Raw genomic sequence first — 15,164 nt, forward strand, 5'->3', positions numbered from 1 at the left:
TTCTGAAAAATGTTCATGTTTATTTTAAGACAGTTCTCTTGGCACATTGTTGTATTTCAGGATACTGAACACGGTATTAGACACAGGATGATCACGAGATCGATGGTCACTGGATTTACTTTTCATTCAGTATGGAGCTTATTAGGGTCTGTAAATCGAGCAGTGAGAATGTAAAACAGCGCTGGCAATGGGACCAAGGCCAGCATCGCTGGGTGGATACTTAGGCCTCTCAGCGTAGCTAGTGCCGTAACTCCGTACCCATGTAGGAGCCAATGTCCAAGTATAACCACAATATTTCTCACATCCGAAACTGAGCTCATTACCAATGATTTTACAGACTGCAAAAGAAATAGTTAAATTTAGACTATTTTGTTTGATAATATCGTACCCATGAACAGAATAATCTGATCAAAAAATGCAGTACATGTTCAGTTTAACAAATGATTCATAGATAGCAAATATAGATACTTGGATAAAAAATATTTACATATTGAGCTAGTATCTGGTATGCAATTCTCAATAATATAAAAATTTCCTTTACCTGATTCAGCTTGAAAGCAAAATGTGCAGCATTTGATAGAACAGATAATATGAGTGTAATGTACGGGAAGGAATAATCTGAAAAATATGGATATTTGATATTATAACTCTTAAGACAGATTTTATGTGGCACCATAGGTGAAACTTCAACTCACAAATAAGACCACCACCAATGGCATGGAGCATTGCTAGAACCGGAAAGAAGTACAACGCAGCATAGATGGAAAACTTTCCCTGCTTGGGTAGGAACTTCTTAGCAATCAATGGCCGGATCAACAGCATAAGGATTATACCCAGAGCATAAAAAGTAAACACCATGGTATATCTGAAAAATCATGAACTCCATTCAAGCTATATATATTATTTTTCAAATCAATGGGGCTTACTCGATCTCATCACATTCAATTGCTGAATCAATGAGAGCCATTACTAATTAATCGATCTTCCCAAGGCTCGGATTTTGCCTATTAATATTAAAGTGTTTCAAGTTGTTAAAGAATATACTAACAATGGATAAACTGCTTCTTGAGTGCAATGTAAAGTTTTTCCATAATCAGGGCTTGGATTATGAAGCAGTGTATACCAGTCAGACAGTTTTCTCGCCCTGCAAGATCTAATAGCAAATGATCCAATTGGATCAGTCAACTGCAGCGTGATTAGAGAGGCTCCGACAATCTCGATCAAGGCAGAAAAGTGAAGAGCTATAACTTCCTTTGTGATGCTCCGCCTCATTGCCACCATGTCAATACAAAACCAGTGTAAAACAAGAGCTAGCAAAGCCATGAATCCTAGATACAGCCAGTCGTAGAACATTGGAAAATCATCACACGACACACAGGCGGATGAAGCGTTGCTCCTAAATCCTCGAGGACAAGCATGACAGTCGCTCCAATTTCCATCGGGAAATGCTTCACGTCCACAGTACATACCAGGACACCGTATTTGCAGGTTTGACATTTTTAAGTGTACTTAAAACGTATTGTTAACCTCGAAGATCATACATCTTCCAAAATATCTCGCGTTTCGTAGTAGATGAATGGAAGCATTATAAACATCCACGAATACATATAACTCGCGGGTGACTTAGATAGCACAACTTATTCAATTTAAATTCTGAGGGGTGCCCATCTTATAGGTCGGATCCCTCTCAAAAACTAGACAACACAAATAGATAACAACTACCATTTATCTACTCTCATTGTCAACGCTAGTAATACGATCTCGGGGAACTCTAACGGCAGCAAAACCAAATAAAACTTGGATGAAAGAGTAAACGCAGCCTTTCTCCGCAGGTCGCGAAAAACGATCCCACCCGCGGGATCGAATCACCGGCGAAGAATTCCGAGAGCAGCTGCAGATCGCGCACAGGTGTAATGTATGCTCACGTGCCTATAAAGGGACGTCGTCTGATATACAATGAGTGACCGGCATTAGTAGCTCAAAAATTCCATTATTAGAGCGGTCTTTTATCGAAGAATCAAAGATAGTGGGAACCGGAGCGGAAGTATTTCCTGCTGTTTGGAGACGAATTCGTGACAATCAATCGTGAGATTCGGGTCAGACGAGTAGGATAACTTTCAGAGATTCCAAAGCGCGATTATTCAAAACCCTGCGTGGATCCGGATGGATGCGGAATTTTGGTGGTAGTGACGTTGTAAAAAAGAACATGCATGCAACGATTTTCAACGATGTGGCGCGATCTATGAAGCTCGCGTTATTTCGTTAATATTCGTACGCTCCCGTGATTGAACACGATGATTGCCGAAGACACACTACTATTTTCAGGCACAAGGGGCACTTCTTGACGGGTTTTCGTTAAGTGAAGGGCAACGGTGGGAATAATTTTTTTCTTTTTTAATTTAAAAAACAAATTTTACGTGCGGTTCGAATGAATAAATTTTAGTGTCGTGTAAACGTTAAGCGGGACAATGTTGGAGCGTATTTCGGCAGGTCTCGGCGCCTGATGGTTGGTGTGAAAATGAAACAAGTTTGTCGCTACGAGCAGCTGATGGCGGCTGAGTGCTGTTTAAGTCTCCGTGTGTCTTGCCACCCCGTTTAAGTAAGAAACCATCTACGTTAGGACGCGAGGAACTCGGAATTGCCACGAGTTAATAAATCGACGCCACATTTTGGATCTCGAAATCTTCTGCACGGTGATTATTTCTCTCTTCTTCGCCGCCCAGCGATACATTAAATCGTCCACTGGCGATTCAGCGTCCCTTATATACTCGCTGGCGATATCGCCCGAACTGACGAGGAGAGAAGAGAAGAGAAGAGAAGAAAAGCAAAGTGAAGAGAGGAGAGGAGCGATAGATCTCTTCTCGATAAGCTGGTGGTGATACAGTGACGTTCTGAGTACGAGAAGTGTGTGGAAAAAAGCATAACGGTGATCGGGGGGACACGAACAACGGACACGTAGCCGCCTCCGATACTCGAATATATCTCCTATCAAACTACCCATATTCCCGTACCCCGATATTAAAAATCGGTAACAGGGCGGCCCATAAGCTCGGATTTATTTCTCGACGTGTGTGCATACGTGCTGTGCGTACGCTTGTGAATACCTGATCCGTGATACGGGAGCAGCTCTGCTACCTACCTTAGTAAAATCATTTTACCTTGTCTATTTTTTTAAGATTTTCTATCCTCTACTCAGTCCGAAGTTTTCTGGGTCCGATCGCGAGCGAGTGCAAGGAGCGATAATAGTGAAATCATTCCGCGACAAGGAGGAGCGGCTAGCTCCGTTTTACTACATACTACAATTTAAAAACCCAAAGTGAAAATCGAATGAAGAAACATCTTTCTCATTCTTAATATTTTCGTCCAAGGGAATAGTGAGAAAGCGTACGAAAAGGAAGGAAGGAGAGGAGGACCAAAAAAAAGAAGAAAGAGAAGGAAAGTGGAGGCGAAACGGCCCTCGACTCAACCAACGGCCCGGCGCTCGCTCCGTGTGTCTGACAACGCCTAGACAATATCGTCGCGCGCCCCGCAACCAAATTCTAATAAACGAATTCACCCGTACACACACCCTAAATCACGAAGTTCGATCAGTTTGCTCCATTTTTTTTTCTCATAGATTAGAGAATTCAGGCTCGTGTCACGTCGCTATCCCCCACCCCATTCTATAGTAGTTGCACACATACATCAGACACACATATACATAACGTAAGGTATCTTACTGTAAGAAGTGGTGAAAGACTTTTATACTTTGTTTCGCTGGATTCATGTTTAAAGAAAAAATTGGTTCGCTGTACGTATAATACGTACAAATTGACGATTACCTGGGTGGATATAATTGAGGTACATCGCTAGAGTTCTATCATAGTTGTGTAGTGTTTGGTGTTTGGCAGTTGTGAGTGTAGTGAATATATATTTGGTAACGTAATGTGGTCTCGTCGGCGCGGGCCCAGCCTTCTTTAACCACGTCAGACGCAGCCAAAGGGCAGCAGAGGCTAGAGAGTGATACCAACGTCGTCTCCGCCTCCAGCTCCCATAGTGCCTCCATTGTACCACCAAACATGTCATCCGCAACGTTCGTCGACCGGATAGATCCCTTCGCCAAGCGTTCTGTTAAGAAGAAGTCCAAGAAGACTCAGGGATCGTCGCGATACAGAAACTCCCAGGATGTTGAACTGCTGCAGCTTGCCCAGCTCAAAGGTATGCTTGCATCCTAAACATCCTCCTTCATTTCTTTAGTTCCAATGTATTTCATCCTCAAATTCTACTTGTACCCTACACGATTAAACCTTCGAACACTTATTATGCAATCAAAAACTCTACAATGCACAACACATTTGCTTGTAATGATACGGACACTTCAGGCTAGAAGACAATGCCTTGTTTCATTAGTAATTAAGATTGAAGTTGATTATATTCAACTTAAGTCTGTGTCTGTCTATGGTTTAATACCGCTCTTGAGGTTTCTTCAACCTGTGTTTGAAAATGCAACTGAACAACATCGTCGTTTTAAAGCAAGTTTTATGATCTCGAATATTTGACAGTCTAGAATATGCCGAGACTTGTTCTGACAGGTGTTCACGAGTCATGATACATCTCCTTGAAGTGTTCTATTTCAAAGACGATGTTATGACTCGAGTGCAACCAAAGTATAGTTTGTTAACTGATTATCAATAATAGATGACACGTTGCTTCTGCACTCCCTCATTTTTTAGATAAGAATAATTTCAAATGGATGGTTTGAGATTGGGTCAATACTTCTGTGTAGCTCCCATGCCCTATCCACTCGTGGAATAAATAACAGCATGTTTTTCTATTCTCTATAAGGCAAATGCGTCCACCGACCATAGTTGATGAAACAATACATCATACGAACGATTCCTATGTGCAATAGTCAGTCCATGGTCCAACAGATGACACTAGAAGTCCATGGATAAGCCAACACCTTCAATTTTGTTTGAAACATTCTGTTGCTCTGTTACTACACAAGGGCCAATCATCTACTCGAGATATAAATTGCTAGTGTTCAATTGATGGTATAGATTTAGGTGCTGAAGTTCAATCTCTACCGCAGCTCACAACATTGAATGGTACTGGCATCAATACAAAGCTCTACCGTTCGGATTTATAGGTAGATACACCTAAATTTTGATCAGAATACTCTCCGCTCTGGTATCATTGATGGTTGTAACCATCCTGCCAGCTGGAAAATATGAGCTAGTAATTGACCGGCGACACTTGAATCTTGTAGAGCAACTCTACTCTCCGATAATCACTCCAGATCCTTGAAGAGGAAAATTCAAGGTCCATTTATTATGGAAAACTTTTGAAAGAGAACTGTTTTTGTAGAGAGCAAAATGAGGTAAAGAGAAGGAAACATCCTCTTATATTTTTAATCTCTGGTAAACAATTTGTAGCATCACTTGACATGTCTTTCTATGCGAATTATCTTCATTGCTACCAAAATGGTATTTACCTCTGCTGTAATGTGCTATCTATAGAATTGATTTTACAATAATTCAGGTCGGAATTAAAATTATGTCGCATAGTGTCTAGTCTAATGCGTCGAATCGTCTTCTCGTCAACTCTCTGGCTAGTTCTCCAAATTTTTTAAACTATCTTTATGAGTAAATGACGACTGCCTAATTGAAGCGTTTTAACACTGCGCTTCTCCATCATCAATGATTCAATAACGTGAAGTCCATTTGCTCTTGCAGGTGTATCCTGTAAGTGCACAATTACTTCCATCTCGTCATTACCTTCAACGATGTCAATTCATTAAACTCTGGATGAAATGAAAATTATTATCGCGAATTATCTGTAGTATCTAATGATAGCGATCACTGATTATGCTAATCAATTGCCTGGCTTGTTTCTGATAAAAATTTTAGCCCGTCTATCACGTAAAGATTGAATCATCGGAATAGATTTTGTTCCCGACTCAGTGCAGATCGTTTTTTAAAATTATTAATGCTCTTGGAGAAAAAAATTGGGCAAAATGAATTGATTAGGATTAGAGCTTTCCATGGGTCCATTTTCAAACATTTTGCCAGCCTTCTATGCGCGTCATTCCATTCGCAAAGTTCACGCAACCTCCCTCAGTTTTATATTTTTTTTTTTCGGTTTTAGTTCCTTTTCGATAATTTTTTCAAAAATTACCAGCGAAGATTTCTCGGGGAGAATTGATTAACTAATTATCGCCGACCAATCGAGTTTCCTCTCATCGGTAAACGTGATATCCTCTATTAGTGGGGATGAAAATTAACTTGGTTCTACCGAAAATATTTGTGAAAATTTTTTGGTAGGCAACGTGGGCGGTAAAATAATCCGGGAGTTGGGGTAAAATTCCCGCGGGGTCCGCTTCTTCCTCTCCTCTTTCGCCGACACGATCTCCGCCCTTTTTTCAAGTCATAAACCGCGCACTCTTTTATATTGCGGACTCAAAAGATTAGAGTAGTGTCACTCGCAGCTCTCGATTACAGCGATGGTAATTAGTTTCTCGCCAATTAAAAATCCCGGGTAAAGTCAAAGGTCCGCGTAACATTCGACCTTGAATTCTGACGCTTAATCAATCGATTGACCACTCCGTCCTTCGGATGTGAATTCTAGGTGTTGGTCTCTGTCAATCTCGTCATTATCAATGGACCCAAATTGCCCATCGATCGCGTTACACATTCAATGTACTCGAAGAATGACCATTACATTCGCTGATGCAACCTCCTGTAATATACATACGTATAAAATATACTTCTAGGCATTCGATAGTGACGGCGGACGATTAGAATCTGCCTTAATTTTTATCTATGTACGTACATAGGTCTTCATTACAGCTGTCATTATTGTTGTCGGTAATTTGAAATTTTGAAGGTTATCGTCTAGACCTTAGAACAGGTATCTTCACCCGTATTTTATCTCGTCTAATCACGTCGAGAACACACAAAACATTATAATATACGGCTGAATTATTTGTCTCGACGTTATCTTTGCAACTTTGATCCGCGTAAACGAGTCGATTTTCATCAAAAAGAAGTCTTCACGTTTACAAATCAGGCAAAATTAAATCAATTTCGGCGCTTTGTTACGCACACGATTACAATGTTTTAGGGCTTCTGTAAAATAATTCATTCCACATTGAGAACAAATTTCGAGAAATAATATAGAATATTCTTTCGGTCATGTAGTCCGGGTTTTTCTATTTTTTTTACCTTCACAAGTAGGGTTTTTTTCCGCCCTAATTTCCAGACGAAAAGTCCAGTAACCTACGAATTTCGAGTTTAAGCGATCACTGCCGTTTTACAACGATGTTTACGGGGGCAGAATCGTGCCACCTGTCTACGGGGTGACTAGCGCTGGCGCCACGTATATAACATATTTTGCGATTAGTCGGGGGGGGGGTAAGGAGGAGAGCGAGTAATTCGATTCCGACATAGGCTCCCCTATTTCCGAAGAAGACCCTGCGCCGAAAGTCCTTCACCCCGAATGCTATCTGGCATAATATTCGAGCCGGATTGAAGACCAAAGTCTATGCGGTGAGACCGCGGTTAAAAAAATAAAATAATCGAGAGGAATATCACGAGTTTGAAAATTAGAGAGTTATTCTTCCTTGAAAAGAATTCAATCGAATCACCAAGTTTCTAGGTAAAAATCGAACTCTATATTATTGCGTATACCCTCCACGCGGAGGGAACTGAGAACCGACTCTTGACCATCGTAACTCTAGAAGGGTTCAACGTAATATCGATCTGAAATTTGAACTATCTGGATATTCATCGTGTGATTTATTTACTCGTATATCTACCGAACTATATCGTTAGAATATCTTTCTATGTGTGTTCCGTCCGATATATTGTGCAGATGTTACGTATACAATACGATCGCGTTATTTTCACCGCGTATTTCACAGCGATGAAAAATGAACGTGTGTAGGAATTTCGGCGATCTCCTCAGCGTATTTCGATTGAATTTTTGACAATAATCTTTACAGTCACGTGACAAAAAGTATCGAAGTGCGTCAGAAAAAAATTGATCCAATTTAAGCTGCGGCAAAAACGAGAACGTCGGATGTGTTGTTGCGCTGCAGGTTTTTTTTTTTACTGCACCGTGTATAATCTCACACACGTGCGTTACGTGCGCCTATATAGTCGTTGCCAAAAGTTCAAAAGTCCGAAACGAGACTTATTAGCTCGAGTTCTTTCGCGAACAGGTGAACTACTTTCGGTTTATATTATTTGCGTATAGATTGTGCCGCCGTTCGCGGTTCCGGTGTCCTCCGTATAGGTATTAATATTCGTGTATAATATTTACTAGAAAATCGCTTACAACAAAGCGTCTCATAAATTACTATGTACAATAATGATATACCTATACAGTGCACGATTCGCATCGCGCGACACGGAACATTTGTTGCTTCGTATTTTGTGAATGGAGGAGAGTCGATATTCTAGTACAGCGTATAGGTATACGTGACGTAGACAGAAATTTCCATGCCAACTTTATCCTCGCGATCTTCAATGCTATCGCCCATGCATAGTTTCTTTTTTCTTTTCTCTTTTTCTCTCGTCTCTTCCAATCGTGAATCGATGAATCGTGAGTTTTGAAATGGACCGTTTTACATGCACACCGGAATTTCAAAATCCTCCGCGTGATTTTAAAAAGGGGGGAAAAAAAAAAAAACCGAATAGTTTTCACATCCCCCGACATACGAACGCGGTGAACAACCGAACGATACATCGGATCGGTACTTAATCCTCGGAGATGGCGGGATGATAATTTTGGGAAGCTGCGAGGATAGGTGGGGTACACGGGTATATATACGATGTGTATGAAAAAAAAAAGGTATGCGTCACGTGGAGATTTTATCGACGCGCGGTGTGAGGACGTCGATATACGTGTGTGTGTGTATAGGTGCGATAAAATGCGGGAGAATGAGAGGCCGGTGCGCGTCATTTGCAATAATGAGGGGAAAGAGTCTGCGAATTATTGGATTTTCCCGATTTTCCTGTACACGTCGCTCGCAACGTCGACGGGAGAAAGAACTCCGAGGTCTCTTCACCGGGGGTATTGGCGAACGCCCAATGTGCGTGGCTGAACGTAGAGACACCGCGACGATCGAATACACGCGAATACTAAATTTGTAAACGGGCTCGTTGCCCGCGTTCGCCAAAATGGCGTCTAGCGCGATGCCAGTTGATCCGCAACGAATTTCGTCGCCCCTAATAACCGCGCCGTAGGTATAACACCCGTGTATAAGCTGTACACGCGCTCGCGATGACGACGCGGTACACGTAAGTCCGACGACGACGGAAACGAGTCCTCTGCCAATTTTATAATAAGCGAAATTACACGCCTGTATGTATACGTGTATTATTTACCGTACCTTATGTATTTCTGTGCGCTCTGTATAACTTGTACGAGTACACAGGGCTTAAATTATTTACCCGATGCCGCGACCGGGAAGATCACGCCCGCCGGTCGCGATTCTCTTGAAATTATCGAATTACATGAAGGACGAAGGAAAGCTCGAGTTTAACGCTTCGCTACGCGATGTAGAAAAGAGGAGAGAAATGACGTCATTGAAACTCTGCACTTTTACCCCCCCAGTTACAACGTCGATATTGTGACGTATACCGTCGTAGGAAGTATTACTGAGATTTTGATGCTGCGGGATAAAAAAAAAAAAAAAGTAAAAAACAAATCGCAGCATGAGATCAAATGTTCGATCATCAATTGGGATGAAAATTATAGAGGAATATTGAAAATTTTGACGAAATTCATACGCGTCACTTTCAAATCTTTACCCAAAAAAAATTTGAAACTTTGGCAAAAATTCGTATAAAAATCTAATTCAATATCGGATATTAAATATATATAACCTATGCGCTGTTATATGGATCGTTAAAAATTTAAGCTGCGAATTAGAGTTGGTTGAACCGCAACGATCTCTCGCGTAAAATTCGATGTGTTGTATACGCTGTACGGTGTTAAAAAAATGCTGTTCCAAAATTAACGGACAAATTTTTTTTCTTTTTTTTTTTTTTCTCTTCTACAGCTTTTTTTATTTTCTTTATGTACCGCAGATTATTTTTTCAGCCCATTACATGATTTTTATAAGTTTACGAAGGAGGGAAAAATAATTCGTATAAGCGTAAATACGTCGGGTGATTTATTCATATTTGTAATAAGTTACATGAATTGACGGATAATTTTTCAAATTATTCGTATAAATTGTACGTTATTTTCTATGCCAAATCTTTACGGATGCATGCACAGTCGATCGCACGTATCCGATTGCATTGAAAACAAAAAATATTCAACCAACTTTTGAAGGGCTAAAATGTATGCGGATGAATAATTATCTCGATACATCGATTATACGCAGTACACCTGTGTTAGTTTTCCGCAAATGCGGGAGAGCAGAACTCGCGATAGCTCTATACATCGGTACAAATGTGTTACACGTGTGTATCTGTATTAGGTATATAAAGTAACTCGCTAAGTGGTTTAATTATAAAATCTAAACGCGGGGATGTACGAACTCGTTTACACTTTAAATTATGCACCGTATGACGCGTAATGCATTCGTTTTAAAATCTTTGTGAAATTAATATGTTACATTCATATACCATTGCACATACGAACGGACTGCACGTGTTCCGCGTATACTTATAATAGAACCCCACATTCCGTATACGTAGGTAGTATGTATAAACGGTCATGTGTATAGCCAAGTATGTATAATATTTATACCGCAGGCATACAACGAAACCGGGTGCAGAAAACCAGCTCGTTATAAGCTCCTCGCTTATGTATCTATATAGCGTAATAAAAGAAGAAGAAGAAGAAGAAGAGGAAGAAAAAAAAAAACAACAAAATTATAATAATGATAATAAGAATTTTACGCGAAGATAGCTCGCGCAAATATGGCCGCGGAGCTTTGAATATATTTTATATTAAAAATTCTCCTTATCTAACGAGCGCGAGTATATCAGGTGTGTGTGTGTGTGTGTGTGCGTGCATGTGCGTAGGTACGCGGGTATAACGCACGATATCAGAAGCTCCGGTAGATTTTGAAGTGCGTCTGCGAAAGAAAGAAAAAAAAAAAAAAAACCATTCGAACACGAATAAAACAAGTTTGGAATACAAGACAAAAAAAATATACATATATGCCCCGAAGTCGAAACTGCTGCAGTGCTGAATCGCAGCAGCGTTGTACTACAACGATTATTCGCACTTGCAGTCGTGCGGGGCTATCTTGTTTTTCTTTTTTATGTTTTCGAGGGAAAGAGAAAAAAAAAAAAAAAACTTAAAAAAAATAATAGAAAAATAAAGTCGAAAGACACGGGGCGATCCCGCGATTCGAGGGGGATGGTTATAGGCCGCATTGCAACGCGTGTTTCGCGCATATCGTGCGGTCGTCGTCGACGTGTCGTTTTTCCAGAGAACTCGGAAACGTTGTGAAGACTCGCCGGTTGATTGGAACACGCACGGAGGCCCTCGGAAGCTTGGCGGAAAGTATTGATCCTGAACTAGCTCCGCGGAACCGACGCGTCAGTCTACAAAAGTACCACCGCCACCACCACCACCGCCAACCTTGCGAGCGAGGATGCGCCACGATTTTCACAGTTTCGGATCACACCTGGCGGCGGTGCACCTTTCTATGCCATCGGAAACCCTACAAGAACAACACCCGTATGACGAACTACCGGGAGAAAAATCGAAGCGAATCGAATCAACAAATCGAATCAAGTACATGTCCGCACACCTTCGACGAGAGGTGTGTGATGTGCGAAAAGAACAAAAAACAAAAAGAACCACCGAAAATATCGAAAGCGTTGTTTACCGCTGAGATGAGGGAAAGAAAACGAAGATGGGGTACGACCGCGGATACGCGAGTACCGCCGCAGTAGCGGAAGCGTCGTGAAATCGTTCGTTGGCCGCGAGAAAAGCTTAACCGTGACCTTGCCACTGCGTCTCAAGGTCGTTTGTTTCGTGGTCGTCGGAATAGGATCACGTAGGGTCGTCCGCGCGGGTGAAAATCTGCTTTACATCGCACGTTTGTACGGGTAGAAATATATGTGGAATTTGATCGAATGAATTCTGCAGATTTCAGATCATCGTTCGCCTGATTTTGAGGTTCAGGTAACGATGCGGGGGAATATTTACCCATGTTTGACGAAGCTTTGGGTCAATCTTGAGGGTCACGCGTTACACGGGAATTGTCCTTTGGTAACCCTATACGTGTACTCGTGCGGTTTGACCAATCAATGTTTGGGAAATCAGGGGGGAGGGGGGGGGGGCGCTCTTCCGTATCCTATTTATAATAATTTCTGCCAGAAAATTTTGCGATCCAAAATCTTTTTTTCCCCTGTTCTCGAGAAATTTGATCTCGGAAACAGGAATCCATCGAGCGAAATGATCTACGACTCGAACCGGTCGAGATGTCGCAATTTTTCAATTTTCAGAGCGACGAATCAGAGGATAAACTCGATCAGTTTTATAGATGGATCGATTCGACTTTCAAATTCGGATTCCCGAGATCGAAATACATGGGGATACCGTAGTGACTCCGATGAAAAAAAATGGGTCGATTTTTCACCCCCAAATCGAAAAAAATCCAAAGGGGTACACCTCGGATTTTTTTCGACTGTCGGGTAAAAAATCAACATTGAATTTTTCGCACTATTTCAACGTATTCCTATGCATGTTATTCCGATGTCGGAATAGAGACGGGAAACCGAATTGAGCCATGACCCAAATCGAGACATCTCGCGATACCTAAGAAACGCGATATTCTCTGATCTCGTGTCCGGCGATATTACGGAGAAACCGCGGCTAAATTCGAATCAATTATTTAGGCACTGCACGAGTTATAATAATAACGTCACGCATGGATTATCGTACACGGTGACACGGTACACGGTGTATCCTATGCGGTGGTCGGTATACATTTACAGGGATCGCGCGCGGATCGCAATGAATTAATTCCCTGTCTACGGTACGTACGTACGTATAGCAACGGGGGAAGAGAAGCTTTCGCCTATGGTTTTGATGTGGCTATTAGGGCTGCGCGTCACATCTGCGATATTGACCACTCAACTGCACAAACCCGTTTAGGTATATCTGCAGTACATGATGCCGAAGCACAAACGTTCCCGTGTAGAGAAAATAAGTCACGAATAGCCATGAGAACGAAAATGTCCGTTTTATGAAAATATCCTCAACTTCTCGTCTCTGATATCGAGGACTGAATAGCGAAGAAAATCGCGTTATCCGGTGTGCACGCGAGAAAATAAAAAAAAAAACCATATAAAAATCCAACCGCTTATAGGTATATTATATCTGAGGAATAGAGGGGGAGCCGTTGTGTATACCTATACATACTGTGCGTCACTTGCCACATTTAACTTTTTGAAAGGGTTTCGCGACCCGCACTTTGGTTGCGGGGCGGGTGGTAGCCTTTTTTCGGATCCTCCGGAAGGTTGCGTGGCACGTACGTAAGATCCACGAGTAGAGACTGCGGGGAGTGTGGTGGTGAGTCGATTTACGGGTCGATTGTGTCCGTCGTACGCGCTTTGAAACCTACCACACAATCGAAGCCACCTGTACAAACGCCGCGTATGTATTTGCAAAACGAGCACGAACTTCAAAAAAAAAAAAAAAAAATGGAGACGCGATCCGTCAATTTATTTTCTTCTCTTCTCACGTCTCCCGGTGAAATCTGGGCATTTTTATAAAACGCGCACAAGCGTCGATGTTTCCCGACGCGATTCGATCGAATATTCCCGTTCGAAATCAGCTGTGCTATACCGATGAAAAAGAATATTGAAAAAATCGAGAAGGAAACGAGAGAAGAAAAAAAAAAAAAGAAAACGTCCACCCGACAGCGTTGGTCCGAGGGTTTGTCGACCGGTGTCCATACGCGATCGGATCGTCGCATAATTCCGAATCTTTGATTTTTTTTTTTTTTTTTTTTTTTTTCAAACAGAGTCAAAAAGAGCACTCGACCCGCGTACATACGTTTTGTTATACGTGCGTAACTCGCAGAGACATGCTTACGTAATCGTTGCGTTTGTGATATCGATTAATCGACGAGAACAAAGTAAGTGGAAAAAAATTCATGTACACGACACACGCACGTACCTGGGCAGATAGCGTAAATATTGGTCATTTAGGGGGTGATAAGAGATACCTTGTGATATCGAACACTCGATCACTGTACACACGTACCTCCGTATATGACGGGAGAATATCTTCGTGTTGTGTACATAGATATTTCTATATATCCTATGTATCTTTGAATCCGATCGATTCGAACGAAATTAAATTGAATATTTTCCCGCCGTATATACGTTGTTTTTTCTCCATACAACCGAATCGGTTCACTTTATGACTTTTTCGTCTTCATTTTCTATGAGAACGACCACCCTGTAACTTGTGGACAACCGCGGTCCACCCGCAATTTTTAAAGCCCACTTGAAATAATGATAATAACGATAATAATAATATTTGTACGATATGCAGCTTGAAGGAAAATGCTGTATCCAGTTCAGAGGCTTATTATATATTAGCAGAATTGACATTAATTTCGTTGAAGTACACGATCATCCGTAGAAACAAAAAGAAAAGAAAAATGTGTTTGAGAAGGAGGGGGATGAAAAAAATTAAACTCGGTCACTGTGTTACCTCTTCAATTCGTCCAGGTACAACGTTATGACTATACATGTATTTCGATTGCTAGCAAGTATCGGGTGGGATAGGAGATTTTTCGAAATATTTTTACCGTCCGCGCGCGTCATCCAAATTATGCAAATGTTCTATCGCTGTTTCACTTTTGAATCACCACATTTTATAATCAAAATAAATATACATATGTATACACACGTATAGGTATGCACGTAGCCGAGTTATGCGGTTTTAAATCTTTGCAGTTCTATTTCGGTCGTTGTACCGCGAGTCGATGCGGAATTTTTTTTTTAATTTTTCTTTTAACATTTTTTGGTTTCTTTTCTTTATTATTTTTTTTATTTTTTTCTTTATGCCGGGTCTGTTTCAAATTCCATCTAAAATTAGATGTAACTCGTATGCGAGGTTGAGTCTGGCTAGAATAAAAAAAAGAAGAAAAAAAGTTATTTCGACTCGTGCAGGTTGACAGTGTACATTATGTGTGT

The 15,164-nt window shown here is 41.2% G+C and overlaps 2 protein-coding genes across 4 annotated transcripts in view; one reads left to right on the forward strand and one right to left on the reverse strand.

The window, feature by feature from the left end:
• LOC105686502 (JNK1/MAPK8-associated membrane protein) lies at nt 1-1,813 on the reverse strand. Its single transcript, XM_012401400.4, has 4 exons — nt 1,049-1,813; nt 696-865; nt 542-618; nt 1-338 (listed from the first exon to the last, which is right to left on the reverse strand). The coding sequence occupies exons 1-4, from the start codon at nt 1,495-1,497 to the stop codon at nt 123-125; spliced, it is 912 nt and encodes a 303-aa protein (XP_012256823.2). The 5' UTR covers nt 1,498-1,813; the 3' UTR covers nt 1-122.
• The window catches only part of LOC105686501 (serine/threonine-protein phosphatase 2A 56 kDa regulatory subunit epsilon isoform), a 27,628-nt gene continuing 13,838 nt past the window's right edge, over nt 1,375-15,164 (forward strand). For 2 of the 3 annotated variants that reach the window (XM_012401398.3, XM_048652932.1), the window contains exons 1-2: nt 1,375-1,488; nt 1,833-4,197. In XM_012401398.3, coding sequence (XP_012256821.1) covers nt 4,059-4,197 — 139 coding nt within the window. In that variant the 5' untranslated portion in view covers nt 1,375-1,488; nt 1,833-4,058. Of the gene's footprint in view, nt 1,489-1,832; nt 4,198-15,164 lie in introns of those variants that run through there. The other variant, XM_012401397.3, reaches the window with a different exon arrangement.

Source organism: Athalia rosae, chromosome 3 (assembly GCF_917208135.1).
Source record: "Athalia rosae chromosome 3, iyAthRosa1.1, whole genome shotgun sequence".
NCBI classification, from domain to species: domain Eukaryota; kingdom Metazoa; phylum Arthropoda; class Insecta; order Hymenoptera; family Athaliidae; genus Athalia; species Athalia rosae.

Excerpts from the sequence above, each read along its gene's own strand:
- LOC105686502 (XM_012401400.4), bottom strand. The coding sequence starts at position 1,497 with ATGTCAAACCTGCAAATACGGTGTCCTGGTATGTACTGTGGACGTGAA. Across the intron at positions 619-695 it reads CATTGGTGGTGGTCTTATTT|ATTATTCCTTCCCGTACATT; the intron begins GTGAGTTGAAGT and ends CATATTTTTCAG. Across the intron at positions 339-541 it reads TTGCTTTCAAGCTGAATCAG|TCTGTAAAATCATTGGTAAT; the intron begins GTAAAGGAAATT and ends TTTCTTTTGCAG.